General features: G+C 32.1%; 1 protein-coding gene across 2 annotated transcripts in view; it reads left to right on the forward strand.

The window, feature by feature from the left end:
• Window positions 1-23,543, forward strand: part of LOC113397326 (nephrin-like) — a 212,313-nt gene that overhangs the window by 141,925 nt on the left and 46,845 nt on the right. For both annotated transcript variants that reach the window (XM_026635625.2, XM_026635624.2), the window contains exon 4: window positions 17,258-17,454. In XM_026635625.2, coding sequence (XP_026491410.2) covers window positions 17,258-17,454 — 197 coding nt within the window. The remainder of the gene's footprint in view (window positions 1-17,257; window positions 17,455-23,543) is intronic.

Here is a 23,543-nt window from a genome sequence, read left to right on the forward strand (position 1 = left end):
TGTGTTTTTGGTTCGGTTATAAATTAAAAATAATTAAAAATTGAACAATAAAAAAATATATTTTAAAATTAAATTAAAAATAATTTAGTATGTATTTATTTATTATTAAATATACATATACTGTAAGTAGAATATTAGAAAAAATTTATAAGCCGTCACAAAAATAAAAAGAATCCTATTGTAAAAACGTAAACGTTGTCCCACAAAAAAGTTAATAATCCTATATAATCGGTTAATTGATGTAATAAGTTTATGCTTGTTCTAATTTCTAATTTATTTTTTGCGGGTATAGACAACATTATCAAAAATTAATTGAGAAGCGAGAGTTATTATTTTAATTTCTTTAAATTTACATCTTAGTGAATCTTTAGGGCTCACGTTATATATTGCACGAATAGCTCTTCTGCAATACAAAAATGCTATCTATATAGGCTGCATTACCCTAGAGCAGAACGCCATAGGAAATTATACTGTGAAATAACTAAAGTATACTAAGCGAACCAAATCAACATCAGTCAATAGTCTAATTTCTTTTATCGCGAAGGCTGCAGAGCTGAATTAATTTGCCAAGGTATTTATATGACCCATTATAGCTTAGAATCTATAGCAAGATATTCTGTTTTCCCATCTCGTGTTTATTAAATAAAAGATTTGGCAACTCAGTTATATGAACGAGGAATAAAAACTTACATATAAACTTGCTTATAAATAATAATAAAAAATTACACAAAACCTTTGTAGGTGTTCTGTCATTGGGCTCTATTTACACAAGTATTAGTTAATAGCCGCCGAGGGACAGACAACGAAAACAAGGAAGGAAATAAAAGTTCCCTCGCAGTGTTTACTTACTAAGAAATGGCGTTGAACAGGTAGCCAAAGAAACAATATTAAAACAAAAAAATACAAAATTTACTCCTAAAGAATAAATATTGCCGGAAAATATTTTATACCGTATTTTCGGTCTCATTTTGATCATGACATTATCTGTTTTATACCGAATTTCTTGAAGTTTTTAAAGTGAAACTACTAAGATGCGAGGGCTTCATGGATTTCGTGTTTGCATTTTAATACAACGCTTTTTAATAAAATGTTTCAACAGTGGTATATTATCATATTGAATAGTTGTATAATAAAAAGTAAGTAGAATTACATACTAAAAAACTAGACGTCAAATGTTTTATTGCAATAAGAGCAGGGACCAGAGAGTGCGTTGAACTTTACTTGAAGAAATTTCGCGCCTAAAGTTTATCGTGACAGACGGTATGTTGTAGTTCCACATACTTTGTCCCATTATTTTAATGGATCTACAGTAATGTTTCTTCAAGAAAATTTGAAGGTTCGTCTGAAAATCGGCGTTAGATTCTACTATTTTGTTTCTCAGCTTTTGAGCATACATACAAATATTTGATTCGTAACTATTCGTAAATGGATATGTGATACAGAATGACTTATTAATCAAATAAATAGTGATACGAGACTGGACAAACCAGAAATAACCGCTATGCCTGTAAAATCAATCTGTCATTCAACTATTAAAGTCAACGCAATATATTGTCTATTCCAACCACAAGAGGACCAAAGCCAAATAAACAAAATTTGACATCGAATTAACATAATATCATTGTTCGAGAGCTTTAATAATCCATGATATTAATTATGGACTTATTACGCGAACGAAGCTATTATCGAGACTTTGGTAGTAATATTAAAGTGCATAGAAGTATTTAAGGGGTATTCCCCTTAAATACTGTAGTGTTGTATTATAAATTAAGACGTATTAATCAAGAACTGTTAGTAGGGAAAAATATAGCTGTGCTATTAGCAAATTGCATAGGATACGTAAATCTAAGATTTGTTTATATCAAAATCAAAATATACATATTCAAGTAGCTTTTTACAAGTACTTTTGAATCGTCATTTAACACACTATATTAAGAAAAGCTACCACCGGTTAGGAATGTAGATTGTGTAGAGTAGAGTGGAATGTCATATTAGTTAAATGCAAATTTTATATCTATGTAATATATCCTGGAAGTCAACAAGCATTAACTCCACGCTTTTTTATCGTCTATATAATCTTGTATCGAATAATATGCCTTTTTTACCAATTTTTTTTCTTTACAAATGATTTGAGTTTATGAAACGGCAAAAAAATGTCTGTGGAATTTTATTATTGAAACGGATACCTTGCCCCAAGAATGATTTATTGACTTTGCGGAGTCGGAAATTTAGCGTTGTCAGCTTATCTTTACTTCTTGTGCACATACAATAATTATCGCTGATTTTATCAAAGTGATCAATGCTACATGTAATATTAATTCCTTCTTCGATTTGAATAGGTTATAATTCTGTTACAGTAAATCTGGACACATAACGGTTTAAGGAATTTATACTTAATATAGTGCAATGTTTTTGCCCATAATATGAATATTAACTATTAATTAAATACTGAAAAAAACCCTCTTACGAGTTATTCCTTACATTGATAATATAAGGATCAATAAAAAGGAACACTTTAGTGACAAATAAGCGTAACTGACATAACTAATCCTTTATTTGCTCTTCTAAGCTTAATTCAATTAATGATTATATACTCCTGGCCGATTTTGTTCCCGACGACCATTAGTGGTGAGTCAACTGCAAAAGGCTATATAATGGTATAGGTGCGGGTGCCCAAACCCAGGTGCAATAATTATTCCCCACTATCAAAGTCCGATAGCACGGCAATACGTCACTGGAGACATCAGTATGCACGTAAATTCATCCAATATGTCATTGCCAACTTTACAGTTATAAATTACGAAATTCATAAATAAAATTATGTGGTAGCTTCAGTTCTTAATCAGTTTAATTTGTTCCGAATATATATGAATATTACAATAATAGGAAAACATATTATATGTCAGAGAAACATTTGTTCTTTGTAACTTTGGTGCGCTGATGAAAAGATTTCGAAGTTTATACACGATAACTTTTATAATAATCGCTGGAGGGAATTAACGAATGTTTTTAACGCACGAAATAAATAACTTTAAACAAATATTACCATCGTTATTCATGATTAGATACTCACGAATATTTAAATGTAATAAAATTTGATTTTAAAGTTATTATTTGGTAACTTTTGAGGTATCGTTTTATTTAGTTGAAATATCATTACACGCGAATTTGCTGTATTTTTACAGTAACGAGAGACGTAGCAGGTATGGTTACATCGTCAATTTAGTAGTTCATCATAGCCGACAATTTCTCCGAAGAGAAACAATCAGTACAAAATGTAGTATCTTGACTATATTATACTATAAATATAGACTGTTAAAATTTCGTCTACGTCTCTATAATAGAGTTAAATAAACAAGAATACAAAGGGTTTACAGAAATCTGTGTCAGCTGACGAAAGTTGCAATACTAGTCATGGGAATAAAAATTGTATGATCGTAGTTACTAGAATATAAAATTAAAAATAAATAACGGCCATCGGTTAACCACAAAACATTTTTATTTGATCTATAAATATCTATATTATTAAACAGTGGCCGAGCTTATATCACTCCGGTCGCGGTCACACTAAGTCGATTTGCAATTCTAATTAAAAATAAAATTATATATTCAGAAATATTCATCGTTGTAAAATGATTGAGTAATTTATTCATAAATAAATATTGCAACTAATATTGTTTTTAAAAATTTCACCGTACATATGTAACAAGCAGTCTAATTGAATATAAGGGATCTCTGCCAAGATACCTTTGAAATACTAAGAGAAGAATTAATCAATAATGTAGGCAGAACCAGTCCTAAATAAATAATATATACGAATCATTGTACATTTATTTATAACAAGTTTATTTGTTTTCCCCAGAAGTTTATGCCACAGGGACCATATTAGCTGTAAGAGCACGTGAAGGAAACTTACAACCATCGTCCATGGATATCAGCAATACCGTAGGGTTACAGGTGCTTTGTCAACCTTAGGAAATTAACCTATTGGGATATAGTATAATGACATTATGTGGTTGTCTGTCTTAGTCTATTTATTATGATATGACGATACCTATAAATGTTGTCAATAACATAAACAATATGGTGTCTTCTTCTTTCGAATCGCACATCAACGGTATCAGAAAGAGATAAATAACGCCCTCATTTTAAAACGCTAACCAAAGCACTGTTTTATCTATTTCTTTCATCGTTTACTTTAGAAAACAGAGAATTGTTTAACTAAGCAGCCGCTAAACAAGATTATAAGTAATTAGTTATTATTATTCTTCGAAATTTCAACAATAAACAAAGTAATCGAGACGCGTAAAATATTAGCGATACCAACATAAATACAGTCGGTAGCTTTGATGTTTTTGTAGTGGAAGGGCATAATGAAGTTTTATAATGATTATTTATTGAAGCTCTGAATTTGAAATCGCACTCTTGGTGTTTAAACATTACGAAGTTGACAAGTCGTATAGATTTTTAATTTTACATAATTTTGCAATTGGGATGACAATAGAACAGTAAATACTATTAGGGATCTGACAGCCCGGAGGAGCGATAGAATTATATAATGGCTACTATAGTAAAGCAAACACCTAGAGTTTGGTTCGTTTTGATTGTTTATAATATGCTTAAAAACTTACGTTCTTACTGATAGCTAGTGATAAACGCTAATATGTCTCTTTCTTTTATACGGATATGATGTTAAAAAGAACAGGATAGAGCATTCATTAAATATACAATTGGTATACAACCTTTATATGCAAAGGATAATTCAATATACATGGTACGCTTTGCTAAAATAAAATAAATATATATGTTCTTGAAAACACTTAACGATAAAGTGCTCTGTCTGTGGTGTAGGACTTACGTTGAACGCGTTATTATAGACATAACTAAAGACCATTTATATGTATTGGTATGGTTCAAAGCTAAAATTAAGCATAAGAAAGAGACAAAATGACCCAGTGGACTCGTAGATCTTAACTTAAGCAAACTGTATATCTGGGGAACAATTACTGTGTATACTAAGTGAAAAATTTATATATGCTTTAACGGAACACATCTTAATAAATTAATTTTGTTTACGTTTTTGAATAAGCCTTATTGTTGCTTTTACCACGCTATAGAAGTATATTTGATCCTTTGCCCAAAGTGTTCCAGAAAGAGATCACTGTTTTTTATACATGCATAATATTCATATTTTATATATGTATGCATATGCATTTATTGGAACATTTTTAACGTAATTTTTCAAATTATTATTATTATTATATATATATAAGCATTTTCTTTACTAATTTCAAATTATATATAGTGAAATGTAAACAAACAAATAATTAAGATTACCTTAAAGACGGCAATACTTTAAATAATAAATTTAAAAACAACGTTCATTAAAATTGCATGTGTTTTTCCAGTTGCATGGATACTAAATAGACTAATTGCTTTGTAAAATGTATGAGGCTAGAACGGGTGCGGTCGAGTCAACATGGTACAATCAGTGACACAAGAAGGACGGTCATAAATAAGAACTCTGTCTGGAATTTCTAAGTATTAAGTAGCATTTTTCTCAGCAAATACCGTTGTAATTCTTTACTAGGATTTGATTTTTCTATATCTAAATCTGTTTTTAGTGATTGTTATTGACTAATATTTTTAAATTATTCGATTTGGAGCGGTGTTTCGAAGTAATCTTAACTAGTAATTGTGGACCTAGGCAGGTACCACTGAGTTTGCATGTGTTTAATTCTCCCAGCAGTGAAAAATATACAGGTTCTTACTATAGTACTACTACGTAGACATTTGTTTGATTTTATTCCGTGCGGAATTAAGCGCTGTTGCGCTGTAGGTAAGAATCCTTCAATATTACGTATTAGCAGCAATTTTTACAGATTAAAGAATAGCTTATACTTTAAAAAAATAATTAAAGGTTGCCGTATTAGATAAGCATTTAGTTTTGATTAATCATAGAAATGTCTATAATTTGAAATTCAAAAGTGTTCCTAGAACATTTTTTAAGCAAAGCTACTGTTGGCTAACTATTTAAAGATGAGAGAGCTCTGAATGATCGATTTTTGGGTAAATATATGGAAATAAGTTATAGCTCGTATAACCTATTGTAATAACAAGAAAATCAATGATAAGTAAATAACTCAAGCCTTTAAATATACAGTTATCTATGGAATTAATTATGAATTCGTAGAAAAAGTATATTGTATGCCGGCGAAGTTATTATCGGAATTTCGGAAGTATAATTTAAGTGGATACAATTAGTCCAGACGAAGAGTGTTGTATTAAAAATAAAGATATTTTAATCCAGACCTGTAGTGCTTAATACTGCGGAAGTGTACCTTACACAGTAAGGTTTATTTATCTCCAACCAATGGAATAGGTCTCTTGTGTCTCTTTAAACATTTTGAAACGTGGACTAGCTAAAAAGTTTGAGGCGTTTATGATTTAATTACTCCTGAAATCCATCGGTTTCGTACTAAAGTTCTTCATTCGAACATCTCTATGCAAGAAGGACAATAATAAATACGACGAAAAACTTATTGATAAAAAATTAACCTCCCGTTTCTAATAATTCAAAAACGATCGTTACTGATGTACAATAACAATTCATTAAATATGAAAAGTTGGTTATTTATCGTTACACTGTTGATCAATTCACGTTCCAATTTTAAAACCAAACGATAAAACCATAACGCCATAATAGTATACAATAACAATATAAATCTGTTCTATATTCATAAGTTAAACATAATCTTACGTTTCGTCGAAAAGTGGCATTTATTTTCGCGGTATTATTACAAATCTCGCCGAAATCTAAGAATTTAGAGATTTTCAGGGCTTATGTAGGCTTTGTGGTTCTTAGGAGTATTCGTTATATGTTATACGGGTACCAATATGAATTATACGTTAATAATTCCTCTATAGAATAAATAGCCTTTGTCCTTTCATTATGTATAATTATAAAGTATGATATAAAACTATTATTGTCATTGAATAGCAATATAAAACAGTATTATAACTTAGCTTTGAACTTTTTAATAATAGTTTCTCGAAATGACTTCCAAGTAATTTAACCGTCCTTGTTATTTCACGCGCACGCTATCTGATTGCGGGAATTATGAAATAATAATTATATAATATAACTACAAAACAATTATATAAAAGATTCGTTATAATAATACTGCTTTTGAATTTTTTTGTATAGAAACTAATTATAGTGACTCAATACATAAAAGGAAGAAAAAAACTGCCAAGTGCGAGTAGGACTCGCACACGAAGTACAATTTTCTACAAAAACGGCAAAAAAAACATGTCTGTTGTATGGGAGTCCCCTTTAATATTTTATTTTATTCCGTTTTTTGGTATTCGTTGTTAAAGTGGCAACAGAAATACATCATCTGTGAAAATTTGTCTAACTGTCACGGTTCATGAGATACATACATGCCTAGTGACAGACGGACAGATGAACGGAAGCGGACAGCGGAGTTTTAGTAATATTTTACCATTTTGCCCTTTGGGTACGGAGCCCAAAAAAGACGGGGCAAAAGCCTCCTCCCTCGTTGAGTAGGTTTGAAGCTTATTCCACCGTCCTTCTCCAATACAGGTCATTGTAATAAGTAGACAAGTGTATCAGAATCATGTGACCCTCGTGATGTTTACCAGAACCACTGATCACGCTATTAATTGTAAGCACGAATTAACTCTATGGAAATGACTCACTGACGCTTGTGTTGCCGTAACCATACAACCATAATTACCAAAGTATATATGTACTTATGTTATTTACTTTGTACAAGCCCGTCTGGGTAGGTACCACGCAATCATTAAATATTTTACCACCTAGCAGCAATACGTCGTGTCATTGTGTTCTGGGACAATGTAACTACGCACGAAAGGGACATGACATCTTAGTTACCAATGTTGGTGGCGCATTATCGAATTTCCTACAAATATGTGCTTAAAAAAAAATTAGTTGTTTTATGACGTCATAATGATCTCAAAAAATTATCAATAAAATTTAAATTTTTGTTAAGAACTTTTAAAAATATTCGAAATTAGAAACAATCTAAGGCTTGTGAAACTATGTTTTATTTACACAAGGTTTTTGGTATTTGCTTTTATGCGTAGTGAGTTTTAGCCGGCTTATCTCAGAATATCCTGCATTCAACGAGTTAGGTTCACGTAACAGTAACTTAAATAGACGGATTGAATGTAAAAAATAACAGCCTGTTAGGGTTTCACTCTGGGTCAGAAGGTTTCTCCCGCGAGGGGAGAAGGTTTGGAGTGTATTTCACACAGCTTGCCCAGGTTCAAATCGGCAAGTTTTGATTACGATTCACGTATCCCAATCACTGGACCATCATGACATACTACAATTTAGAAATCAAAGAAAATTATTAATAATATTTATTTATTTATTGCACATCAATACTTAAAACTAAATTTAACATTTGGATTTAACAAAAGTTGTATGAGGTGCAACAGGGCGGACTTATCTCTAAAGCAGCGATTTCTTCCAGCAACTTTTGGGCAAAGGATACAATTATTACGAGGGTATAATTATTTTGAATTGCGAATAAATAAAATGTTTAGTGATGTCGATTCGAATTATATATTTTTTCCTTAACCACCATAAGTTGTAACTGGGCAACACTGTTCACCAATATCCATAGATTGGGACTACACATTAATAAAATTAGCACTAAGAAATATTAAGCCCTACATCGTCAATACGCCACGAACCTGCGGAACTGAGGTATTATATATATATCCCTTGTGCCTGTACAAACATTGGCACACACACCTTTGAAATCGTGACACCATAACAAAATTGTCTCCCTAACTTTTGATTAGCTGGAGAGCCTATTACTTTTATTATTGTCTTGAAAGTAAAAGCAAGGTTATCTTAGGTATGCTACAATAAAATAAGGACGGATGTTGAACAAAGAAATTTAAAAGCAAAAAGGAAAACTTGCTACAAAAGAAACTCAATAGTTCTCGCGCTTAAAATAAAAACGTTTTATTTTTTGCAACGATATCTTTACATCAGTCATCTCGTTCTTCATTTCAACGAAACAGATAGTATTGAAGCTAACTCCATCGTAGCGTTTATTATAGATGATGTAATTGAATAGGAATGACAAATTTGCAAGTAAAATTCCGTATTTTGTATAAAGTTATATCAAGAGAACCGGAAGTCACACCTCGAATCCCTTGTAATATTATTCTATAAAGTCATTCAATTTGTTGTAATTGAATTAAGTATATTTTGCTAGCGTCACGATACTAAAGTTTGAAGTTAGGTTGGCTTGTTTGCATAATTGACGCAAAGTTGTACGCTTCTAGATTTCAGTGATGAACAGACTAAATTTACTCATATTCTTGAATACGGCAATCTACCGTTCATAGTTTTATAAGCTTTATTTATTTTTTGATTTTTACTTTATATTAAAGTACTTTTTTTAATATTGTACTTCATTCTGCCATTTTCACTGCCGACTGTAGTAGATTTCGCTATAATCTCAAACTCAAATTCCTTTATTCAATATAGAATCATTACACTTACTTATTGATAGTCAAATGAAACACTACCACCGGTTCGGAAAGGAAAACACCCTGACATGAGAAGAACCGGCGAAAGAAACTCAGCAGCTATGCTGCTCTAGTATGGGTTAGCCATGTGTGGCAGACTTTCATCCGGAACATTTTTCACCACCCCCATGCACAAGATGTTATAAGCAGAAGTTAAGCACTTAAGAGGTTTTAAGCAGAAAATGCTGAAGCAACACTGAGGTCAGTGCTGCTTCAGGATTTGAAGCTGAAGTATATTGGTATTTTCAATTACCTTAATGCTTAAAACTGCATTCTTGTTAAATGTCTTCAATAATAAAAGTTTACGATGTAAAATGTTAGTTCACTAGTTTTGCCTTATAAAATTAAATAACTGTAGCAATTACATTATAACATGCAACCGCCGCGAGTTCCAATCTAATCGCTAAATGTTGTGTTGCCTCGAATAGCAACAACAAATAACAAAACGACTTTCCGATCGCATGATATAAATATTTTTAAATTTTTGTATTGACGAAACAAGAAAATTCCTCTAAATTATAATATTTTAGTTGTCATTTAATCAAATTATATTTTCAAATCATACAATTCAATTCCTGTCTAAATCCTATAATCCGTAATCATATATTCGCCAATTCTTTCAAACACAAACCAAATCATCATCATCTTCCATCCACCATCCACCCGCGCAGAATGCCTTCTTCTTGCATACTTCCCTATCTGACGTCATCTCACAAGTAACATTCTTTCCAGCCATATCGTCTCTCACACAATCTATCCATCGTTTCTTCGATCCTCCCTTTCCTCTATATCCATCCACATCGATAATAATAAATAAACACGAACCAAATCAATTATTCAAAATATTTGACTAAAAATAATCAAATAATGCAACCGTTGCAGGGAAAGTTTAACATAATTTCCATAGAGCGTCCAGACAATTTCAATAGCTACAAAATAACTCACATTGTTTACGTAGATCGCTGAAATCGTAAATGGTTCATCCCAAACCGGAACGCGTCCGCAGTGTGGTTTCAACTTAAAATGAACATTAAGGTGTTTACACACTATTTTAATTGACTGCGAGAAAATTAAGGTTCTCTCGCTTCGTAAAGTTGTGGTTGATTTTAATATACAAGTGTAATGATTCTATATTGAACAAAGATTTTGACTTTGTTTTTCTACGAGCGTGTTTTATTTCTTAAATATATTTCATTGTCACCAGAAAACAGATAATAAAAAATGACTTTACATTTTTTTAAATGGTTATTGAAGACTATATCATACTATAATTTGAGCAAAACTTTTACCCCACACTGTTGATCATACAACACAGTTTGACATTATATCTACATAGTATAAAACAAATTGGCTTTCCACCGTCTTTACGATTAGTTTTCTAAAACTACTCAGCGTATATTAATGTGGTTTACATAAAAATAAGAATTACTGAATTATTCAATAGGATGGTTTATATGCACAATACGAGCATAAAACTATAGAGAAAAGCCTAGAATTTCAGGCTTTGCGCAAGTCCGCCGGGGTAGGTGCCACCCACTCATTAGATATTCTACTGCCAAACAACTACTCAGTATTGTTGTGTTCCGGTTTCAAGGGTGAGTAAGTCAGTGTAACTAAAGGCACAGGAGACATAACATCTTAGTTCCCAAGGTAGGTGGCCCATTGGCGATGTAAGGAATGGTTAATATTACATACAGCGACATTGGGCGGTGGTGACCACTTACCATTAGGTGGCCCATATGCTCGTCCGCTAACCTATACCATCAAAGGAAAAAAAAAAGGAAAAAAACACATTCTAAATGTTTGTTTTCAATCTATAATTTGTGTATAGACCCTTGTTTATTTTTTTAAATTAGGTGCTGTGACAGAAATAAATACAATATTAGATGTACCTGTGTAAATCAGGGTCTTTGTAATTTAGTTATCAATTTATTATTTTCAAAAAGATCAGTTGGTTTTTTTAACATTTCTTATATTTCAAATACAGAAGTAAACATCAGTTATAAGATTACATCTTGGAATAACAAACGTTGACACAAACCTAACATAACATTTATTATTAGTCATTGTGAGTCGGCGATACAAATGCAAATAGGACATCCGACCCCAAGAAAGGTAATTTATTTTAATAATAATGGTCCACAAATTGTTTGCATTACATGAACTATTCATGTATGCAGCACCAATGCTAGCCATTGTATCTAATTGTATAGCTTCTAACATTGTTATTCATAAAACACGCATTTGATACGAATACATTATTTAAATTGTATTAAAGTAAAAATATACAAAGGAGATATTCTTAATTATTAGTAAAGTTAAATGATTAATTTACACTTTGTCTCACTAAAATGTCTGTAAATACTCGCCTGGATTTAAGACCATGATATTTATTTAAGATACGCGTATTTTCTGGTAATACTAGCTGGTTTCCTTTGTGATAGGGCTTTGTGGAAGCCCGCCTGGGTAGATACCACACATCAGATATACTATCGCCAAAGCAGCAGTACTCAGTCTTGTTGTGTTTCGGTTTGAAGTGTGAGTGAGCCAGTGTAACTACAGGTACAAGAGACATTACATCTTAGTTCCGAAGGTTAGTGCGATGCAAGGAATGGTTATAATTTCTTACAGCGCTATTGTCTATGGGTTGTGGTGACCGCTTATCATCAGGTGTCAGTATTAGGTGAAGGGTATACGTAAACCTTAGCTTGTTCTGCAAATGATCTCCCTCTGTTATCTGATTGTTGTAACATCATACTATGAGTGTCAGGAAACACGTGATTGTACTCGTCTTTAAGGTCAGGGGAAAAATATACTTACGTCCAAATTTAGAGTAATCAATATATTTATGAGTATTAATTCTTAATTTCGTATAAATGGAGAAGAAAACCTTGTATCGAAAAATTGACTTCATCGAATATTTAGTATACAACGATACGATGTCGTGCTAAAACTAGCTTCAGCAATTTTCCAAGCCCAGCAGTGGGAAATTTAAGGACCGGTAATGTTAATGTGTTATGCGCCATTTTAACGAATGGTAAGTGCAAGGGACATAAGATCTCATTTTCTAAGGTTGGTGCCGCGTGGGATATTTAAGGAATGGCTAAATGATTACGGCGCCATTGTGTTACTTTACCGCCTACCTTTTCCATAAAAACGAAAATATTTAAGAGAATATTATTCCGTTCTTAATTATGAGTAATTTATGTAATTAACACAATCATATTTCTCTTTACGGGTCGGAAAAGATCATGCGAAATTGACAACATAAAGGTGCAACGACTTCGTTAAAATGAAACATGTCTGATTTTCGAAATTTATCCATCGGTCAACATTATAAACATATAGTTTAAAATTTCAAATATGGGATTTCAATTTTAAACTATTCCACACTTTTTCTATGATATACAATATTTAAGACATTCACTTGGTGGTAGGGCTTTGTGCAAGCCCGTCTGGATAGGTACCACCCACTCATCAGACATTCTACCGCCAAAGTACTCAGTATTGTTGTGTTCCAGTTTGAAGAGTGAGTGAGCCAGTGTAATTACAGGCACAATGGATATAACATCTTAGTTCCCAAGGTTGGCGGTGCATTATTGTTGTAAGGGATGGTTAATATTTCTTACAACGCCATTGTCTATGGGCAGTGGTAACCATTTAAAATCAGGTGGCCCTACCTATATCAGAAAAAAAAGACTTCTTCAACATTCAAGTCGATAGCTTTTAAACTATATTTAAACTGCAGGTACTCAATTGATCGACATTGCCTTTTATTTATATGATACATATAAATAACGAAAGTCTCAAAGTAGTCCAATATAATTACTCGATTACCCTCATCAATGTTATTTTTTAGGTAAAAGAGAATGACGGGATCAATCGGATTTACTTCAAACAAGCGTGTACAACCAGCTTATAGAACCTGCGTAGGCTCGCATAGCTTTATACATAGTTATCCAAACATAGTTACAGGTCAAACCATTGTACGTAGTCTATAGAGTAGATTTAGCGTTTATTCAGTGTTCCATTGAATTTTGTTTGATCGCTTTAATTGATATTTGATCAAAACGTAGTGGTTTTAACGAATGGTAAGTGCAAGGGACATAAGATCTCATTTTCTAAGGTTGGTGCCGCGTGGGATATTTAAGGAATGGCTAAATGATTACGGCGCCATTGTGTTACTTTACCGCCTACCTTTTCCATAAAAACGAAAATATTTAAGAGAATATTATTCCGTTCTTAATTATGAGTAATTTATGTAATTAACACAATCATATTTCTCTTTACGGGTCGGAAAAGATCATGCGAAATTGACAACATAAAGGTGCAACGACTTCGTTAAAATGAAACATGTCTGATTTTCGAAATTTATCCATCGGTCAACATTATAAACATATAGTTTAAAATTTCAAATATGGGATTTCAATTTTAAACTATTCCACACTTTTTCTATGATATACAATATTTAAGACATTCACTTGGTGGTAGGGCTTTGTGCAAGCCCGTCTGGATAGGTACCACCCACTCATCAGACATTCTACCGCCAAAGTACTCAGTATTGTTGTGTTCCAGTTTGAAGAGTGAGTGAGCCAGTGTAATTACAGGCACAATGGATATAACATCTTAGTTCCCAAGGTTGGCGGTGCATTATTGTTGTAAGGGATGGTTAATATTTCTTACAACGCCATTGTCTATGGGCAGTGGTAACCATTTAAAATCAGGTGGCCCTACCTATATCAGAAAAAAAAGACTTCTTCAACATTCAAGTCGATAGCTTTTAAACTATATTTAAACTGCAGGTACTCAATTGATCGACATTGCCTTTTATTTATATGATACATATAAATAACGAAAGTCTCAAAGTAGTCCAATATAATTACTCGATTACCCTCATCAATGTTATTTTTTAGGTAAAAGAGAATGACGGGATCAATCGGATTTACTTCAAACAAGCGTGTACAACCAGCTTATAGAACCTGCGTAGGCTCGCATAGCTTTATACATAGTTATCCAAACATAGTTACAGGTCAAACCATTGTACGTAGTCTATAGAGTAGATTTAGCGTTTATTCAGTGTTCCATTGAATTTTGTTTGATCGCTTTAATTGATATTTGATCAAAACCACTACCTATTATTAATAATTGTATTTATTGCTGTAACTTTGTTTATCTAAACTAAAAATATTATAAATGCGAAAGTAACTCTGTCTATTGCTGGATTTGATGAAATTTGGTATGATGAAAGCTTGAACCCCAATAAGAGGAGAGGACATACGCTACTTTTATGCCTATCACCTGAAGACCGTCCCTCAAACTCGAGTGAAGCCGCTTGCGACTCACACGTAAAATAATACGAATGGCAAATTCGTGACTAAATATAAAGATATTTAATAGCATACTATCTTGATTGTTTGGTGGTTTAATTTAATTCATACTAAAAATGAAGATGATTTATAACGATTTGTAAAATGTTGCGGTTAATGAGTGGTAAAATTAGCCGGTAGGGAAATCAACCTATCAGCTGTTTTACTGGCAAACACCAATACATTGTATAGCTGAGTTTTGGTTACCATTCAGTTAAGTGATGTAATGTCTTTTATATTCGGTTGGTGGTATTAACAGTCAAAGAATCGGCTTATCTTTCTTTTGTCATGCATTTCGTAAATCTTATGAACTCGTACGAACGTATTCATAGATGAAATAAAATTAATTTGTCGTACCAAAATACTGTGTCGTATAAGTCAACTCGTTTAATCTATTACGATGATAAGTTTCATAAAAAATATTTACATGGAAACGAGAACAATCAATATTTTATGAACTTGGTGTGTGTTAATAATATTTTTAATTTAGCGTTCGTTGTTGCAAATATAGCAAACAATCGATATTTAGATATGCAGATAGTATTCCACGTTATTTTTGACATGTTACAAAATGATGTCGATCGAAGCGCTCCGACTGCTAAATATAAGGACGATTTTAATACTTTATTATTTCGATTAAGAATTAATAAAAAAACAACCTGAAGTTTCGTGGGACTCCCGGTTGGAACGAGGTTGCTTACCCTAGATATTATGTCTTTTGCTATATTTTATATTAGATAACAGATATGATTAAATAAATTTACAATGCTTGAGAATAATTCAATGACAATGACAAAATATAAAAATCGTATACAACAAAAGGAAGAATAGAAAGAGAGGCAAAGATCGCCTGGAAGAGTCATAACGCTTTTTTTTTTACATGATGACGTCTGCCAGTTCGTTCTATCGTAAGGCGCATAAAAGAACTTTCTTCCAAAAAATGTGAAAATTTATTATCTTGAGGACTCATTGGCGTGGAAATTAGTGTGTGGAAACGTGTATAATATATCGCAATCTACCAAAACCTTTTCCATGTATTTAAATGATAAAATATGATGTCGTCCTATAAAGTCAGTGGACTTTAGTCACAGCAGCCAATCACTATGGATACCAAATAGCCAACTGCACATGTTATAGTGCAAAAGTATATTCCTGAACAAGTACAGTAAGTACGAACACTCGATTCCTTTACTCCCTTAATCCGATGAGACGTCAATACGACACGGTTAGAGGGAGTTCAGGGACAGGACCAACTGTTTTACGTGTTTTCCGAGGCTAAGAAGTGTAAATACTGCCAACTTACAAACTTCGTGCTGCGACTGAGAATTATTCGACAGAAAAACTCACAAACTTTTTATCGTCCAGACTCGGGGTTTACAGCCTTGGCGATAGACCAACAGCAGTGAAATAGTAGATAGTTAATATATAGTAAGTAATATATTACAGTAGTACATAATGGACTTCGTGGTGGTTTTTATCTTGTAGTATACTTTCCAAACCTATAACAAAATTAATAATTAAATAAAAGTAAAAGTACATTTGAAAATGTTTTTAACGGCCCATCAAAAAGTTGTTTGTGATTTATTTAGTTTTTAATTGAATCAAAACTCTTTAGGTAAATAATATTTATATTTCGCTCACTAATTGGACACAATTAAAAGCGACAAGTCCTATGAAATATTGGGCATTTCGTCACAGATTAAATATGTAAATTGTAAACGGTTATCCACAATCGGCGCTGGGCATTAATCAATGTAATCTAATTGTAATGGAGATTAAATAAATTCGCTCGAATAATATTATCTGACTGAGTGTGTGCTTAATTGATGTTGGATTTTAATATTAATGTATATTACGCTGGCATCACTTCACATGTTGACAAAATATACCCTTATTTTTAAATCGATATATTTTTTTAAGCAAAATCTTGATCGAACATCAGAGCGACGTAATTGAAAAATAAACGTTGATTTGGATCGTTTTATTTATTATCGCCGTTAATAATTTTACCAAAACATCTGTTTGCAAATTTTGTTCTAAATTAAAAAAAAAAAAAAACGGTTCTCATTTGTTATTTTTAGAATGTTATCTATTTATAGTGAGTACTAAATATAGAGACATTTTTAAATATTACTAATCACTAGTAAAACATAGGATATTAAATAATAAAATATTCCTTATGGAGATTGATTGAATAGATGAACAAACGATTAGATTAGAAGAAATGCTATTATAAAAGTCAGATTTTGGGGTTAACCTGAAAATTCCTAATATTATAATCCTTTAATTTGTTACAGTTACGACACGCGCGTCCCGGGACCAACGGGTCACTGGTCCGACGACACATTCGGCGAGCGCGCCAGATGGGTCGGCCAGCCGACCTCAGCCCTACATGTCCAAGACGTACAATCCCGTGACAGAGCTATATACAGATGTCGCGTCGACTTTCAAGTGTCACCGACGAGGAATTACAGGATCGCGCTCGACGTTATCGGTAAGTTGTAACGTAATTCTATTCTATTTTATTAAAAAAAAAATCTTCCAGTCATGGTACACCCGTTAAATGTGAAACTTTTAAATTGATGGTTAGCAGAACAATTTATAATATACAAGAACACCAATAAAAATCTTATGTGGATAGATGAATGAAAGATAGCAGTATAGTATGGCAACGAAGTACTATATGAATGAACGAATGAATGAAATATACTTTATTGTACACCACAAACAACACGAAACACACAGAAAAAAAAGTAAAACAAAATTAGTAAAATAATAAAACGAAAAATAAATGTTAAATACGAGTGTTGTACAATGGGCGGACTTATGGCTAATTAGCCATCTCTTCTAGACAACCCAATCTGAGAGAGAATTATTAAAACCATCGGCGTAGGCGGTGCACTCATAAACTTACATACAAATATTTACAAACTAATACTTATACTTACTACATATATACATATGTATATATAATATATATCTCTATTATACACTAATACATATTTAAGATACTAAAATGTTATATAAAGGAAATTAATTAAAGTCGTCTAAATTATTATTTAGGTAATAGTTTTTAACGGCATTTTTAAAAGCTATACACATACACGGAGAGTAAATGGCAGTGGAAAGTGGGGATGGCGACATAAAATAGCGTCATGTAGATTACGTCATTTATCCCCAAGGCAAACCCCTACACGTTTCGCATTAAAAAAACTACTCGCTCATATGACAACACTTTTTCAATATATTGGGTAGCCTCCGACCTCCGTGGTCGAGTAGGGTGTACATCCGCTTTCATGGGTACGCCACTCCGAGGTCCCGGGTTCGATTCCTGACCGAGTCGATGTAGAAAAAGTTAATTAATTTTCTATTTTGTCTTGGGTTGGGTGTTCGTGGTACCGTCGTTGCTTCTGATTTTCCATAACACAAGTGCTTTAGCTAACATTGGGATCAGAGTAATGTATGTGATGTTATATTTATTTTGAATATTTATTTATTTTATTAGTGGCAGTGGAAAGTGGGCATGATGACATAAAAGAACGTCTCGTAGATTACGTCATTTATCCCCAAGGAAGCCCAATAGATGTTTCGCATAAAAAAACTGCTCACTCATATGACAGCACTTTTTCAATATATTGTATAAATTAATTTAGATCGAATACTTTTTAAACATATCAACATAATCTGGCATGAGAGTTCTACGTGATGCTAAATTTTTAATCGTTGAAATATTCAATTGTCATGTATCTAATGGATGAAAATCAAAATGTTATTCGTTATAATGAAATTAAGGTATCTTAAGCTCTTATAGGTAGTTACAATACTTTCTTCATTAAGATTTTTATTTATTAATTAAACGTAAAGGTAACCAATCACAATGTGACCATCTTGAAATCATCGCCATCATCGGTATTCCCTCTTTGATGCAATAATTTATTTTACGTTTGCATTTCGAATTCGATTCTTGTTACGTCACGAAAAATAAATCGCATATGACGTAACCCGTAAGTCGTATCAAACGTGATTAAATTCGTTGTTTAAAAGTGATATAACGAACAAAACGTATCATTAAAATCTTTCAGGTTATTTGCACTCAAAACTATTCCTTATCACATGAACATTTGAATCAAATTAAATTGATCTCATGTTGGTTATTACGTTATTATAAATATGATATCAGATGACCTAGTGACCGGGCAATTACTGCATTTTCATGTGCTTAATTTGTGTTTGTGAATTATCTCGTATTCAACGGTGAAGAAAAATATCGTTAGGAAATTTGTTGGATGAAAATCGGCCACTAGTGTATCCATACTTACAAAGAGAGAAGCCATTAAGACCACTTGTGGGGCACTTAACGTCTGTTACTTTAGACAATTAAGATTATTTTTATATTTAAGTATTAAACTTTTATATATTCGGTACACGGTACGGTACATGGGTATCTATCTTGTGTTGTTACTAATACTACCTACATAAGTACCCACTCATTAGAGATTCTACTACTAACCAGCAACACTTACCATTGTTGTGATCCGGTTTAGTCAGTGAAGAGAAGGGTCAGTGAGCTTTTATAACTAAAGGCACATGATACATAACACATTGTAATGTAAGGAATTGAATATTTCTTACAGGTTTATAACTAACAATGAGAGGTGTCATGGGACACTGAGTTTTAGCAAAGTTGTTGAAAAAATAATTAAATAGAAAAAAAGAGTTGAAATCATTTAATATAAAGACACAGAGGAAGAGCGGGTAAGGTCACAACGCTGTATCCTTACATCTAAGATCCATAACATTTTCTGGCATTTTACCCTACTGTAAGTCGCATAAAAGAACTTCGATCCAATAATTTAAAAAAAAAACATTATGGTTAGTTTTTTTGATTTTTAAATATATTGGCGAGTTTGCAAGAGCGAATTAAATAGTCGATGTTACATTGACGTCAGAGAATACTGAAAATCTAATACATTGAAATCGAAACCCTTCAATTTTTTTTAAGGAGAAAGCTTTCACTTGAGAATGACTCACAATTTGAAAGTCTGACCTATTTTTTAGATTTAAAGGAAGACTAGATTTTTCTTACGGTCCGAAAATATTCAGTGGAAAAACTTGAAACGATTTTTCGTTTTATAGACAAAGTGACTTGAACAAGTGATGCATGAAAAAAAGCCGTTACCACTTCATCTGTTATAAGCTTTTCAGTTTTAATAAACAATTCTTCTACCCTAGAAAAACATTTGTCAAAACGGAAGGCCGGTCTAGAGTCATGCATTAATACTGCACTAACATAAACATCTAAATCGCGACAAACGTGATGCAAAAATAATTTTATAATATATTCAACAATATATCGAACCCACGCAAATAACAATTGCAGCTGAAGGTGAGCTGAGATGCAGAAAACATCCGTTACACAAAGTAAATAAGTTTTTTCTTTATATAGCATAGATAGACGGACGGGTAAATAGGCCACCTGGTGGTATGTGCTAATGGGCCACAATTGCTCATATACATTGGTGGGATGACAAATTTTAACCACTCCTTACTTCACATGCATTGGCATGTGAAGTAAAAGAAGTAAAAGTGAGATTTTATGCCCCTTATATATGTAGTTACTCTACCTCACTCACCCTTCAAACCGAAGCCACAAACTAGAATATTTAATATAATAAATTATTATAATGACGAATAAATTTTTGAGTGAGCCAGTGTAATCACAGGCACAAGGGACATAACATCTTAGTTCCCAAGGTTGGTGGCGCATAGGTGATGTAAGGAATGGTTAATATTTCTTACAGCGCCTTTGTCTATGGGCGGTGGTGACCACTTACCATCAGGTGGCCCATATGCTCGTCCTCCAACCAATGCCATAAAAAACTAATTAAAATAATAAAAACAAATAATTATTTCTAATTTCTATTAAAATTGACTTGTAATAAACATAACCTAACTATAATTCGAAAAGTTATTTGTAAAATAAACAGATGTTGATAAATCCAATTCTTCAAACCACATTTTGTAAATTTACTATATAATTTATAATACTTCATTAAAGTGACTATTCGTATCACTATTAACATATTTCAATTACACAAGTGAGTATAATCTGTGTTAGCTAAATTAATCAATAATTAGTTAATATAGATTGATGGAATTGGAATAATTGAATTATATATATATATATATATATATATATATATACATATATATTATACGATAATAAATGGTTCCAAGGATATTTATATATAGAGCAATATTTGGTTTAAAGTAATCAGAGTTAAACCTATTTATATAAAATAACATATCCTGACTGATCGATTCATGATCGACGGGTATAAACTAATAAATTTAGGGCCATGAATTTGGTGAGTGGGATCGTTTTATTGAGTAGACACCCACTAAGGAAGGAATTTTGGAATTTCTACCGCTAAAGGGGTTATAAGTTTGTATGAAAGTCTAAAAATATAAAAAAAAAATTATGTTAGAAACATGAAACTTTATTTTTGGGATACTGATTAAAAATGAGTAGATACTTTTTTAACCGTTTCTGGATATTCTACCTCTAAGGGGGTGAAATAAGGGTTGAAAGTTTGTATGCAAGTCCGTCATTATTGAAGTTAGAAGCATGAAACTAAATTTTTGGGCTACTGAAAAAAATGAGTAGAGTAATTTAAGCTTGTCGGGATAGTTTACATCTAAGGAGTGAAATACACACCAATGTGTTATACAAAGAGGTCTTAAATTAACGTAATATTTTAAGTTAATCTGTAAATACAACTTCCACGCGAGCAAAGCCACGGGCAAACGCTAGTTTATTTATAAAATATTTTGGTATGCAGGTTTTTGATCTCTGAATCGAGCCGTTTGATGACTTTAATACTTATTAATAGAAATATAGTACAAATAAAATGTTCAAATAAACAAACAAAAGATTGATTAATAAAAAAATATATAATAACCGCGTTGTGAAAAACATATTAATTGCTACATTCATATACAAATTGTAGCCCGATTTCACTTTATCGTGGTGAGTTTTTATTAAAAAGACTAAGAAAATCACTTCCTTATTCACTAACGAATTCGCACTGGTGCAATTTATTAATAAATAAAATAATATGATATACATATAATTTATACCCTAAAGCATTCAGGAATAATATAGTTTACTACCGCATAGTGAACTTTTAGAATTAACTCATTAGTTCTAAAGTTTACAAACCATCAAAATTTACATATTTTATTATGTAAAGATTTAATATATAATAATAACTTCAGTCCTTATTCACATGTTTGTTGATTTAAAGAATAACTCATAATGTTTGTATTTTTAATAAATTTAATTTCGTTCTAATTGATTTCGAGTGTGATGTTTTTGATTGATTTTTTTTTTATGATTTAATTAATTTAAAAAAATATGCATCCTATTTGATAACTTCTTATAAATACTTTTTAAATGACAATGTAAGAAAAATATAACAATAAAAAATTAAATACATTTGACAACATCTATATAAGCTTAAAAATATTAAAATATACAATCGAATATTCTTTTTAATCCAGACGTAGAAAACTCGGTTGAAAAAACAAAACTTACTTAATCAACGAACAGAAAACGAGAAAGTTGGAAACAAACATAAGGTTAAATGAATAAAAAAAATGTGGACAAACTTGAACAAAAACAACTTCGAAACACAAGGGAGCGTAGTCGTCGTACAGGATAATCACGATAAAAAGAGACATAGCAATAAACTGGACCCGCTTTTATCCTGGTATCAACACGAAAACTTTGAAGGGACGAACCCGACGATGATTCAAGTTCGATCGAACCATAAAAAAGTGGGTCAACTTGAAAATTAAAATTTTATTGTTCCAACGCCGTCTTATCAACGAACCTTGGAATCTTGATTGTTGTTATGCAAATCTACGAGGTTTAAGTGACTTCTTGATGGTGTGAAATTAACATTAATATTAATTAATGTGTCACTCAAGAACGAAAGGCAAATGAGTCAATCAGTCAGAGTTTGAATCAATTAATTTGGCATTTAAATTAAATTAGGTATATTCCTAATTAAATTATCATTCTTAAAAATCTATAGAAAATATTTGTTTTATGCAATAACTTAAGAGACCTTTATTTATTATGAGATTATTCTATTTGTAATCATTTTATATAGTAAGAAAAATCTCCTTAAGCAATTAGCCGAGCTGCTCTAGTTACTCGTTAATACCGAAGATTGCGAAGTGGGGAAGCACTACTTAATTCTCATATTTTCCTTAATATTTATAATAACTAATCTCGTTTACGGAAGTGCAAAACATTCGAAATAGGTAGGCATGTGTCGTGTAAGCCGAGATTGCCCAGTGGTTAGAACGCGTGCATCTTAACCGATGATTTCGGGTTCAAACCCAGGCAGGCACCACTGAATTTACATGTGCTTAATTTGTTTATAATTCTTCTCGTGCTCGGCGGTGAAGGAAAACATCGTGAGGAAGCCTGCATGTGTCTAATTTCAACGAAATTCTGCCACATGTGTAGTCCACCAACCCGCATTGGAGCAGCGTGGTGGAATATGCTCCATA

This window comes from Vanessa tameamea, chromosome 3, assembly GCF_037043105.1.
Source record: "Vanessa tameamea isolate UH-Manoa-2023 chromosome 3, ilVanTame1 primary haplotype, whole genome shotgun sequence".
In the NCBI taxonomy this organism is placed as follows: Eukaryota; Metazoa; Arthropoda; class Insecta; order Lepidoptera; family Nymphalidae; genus Vanessa; species Vanessa tameamea.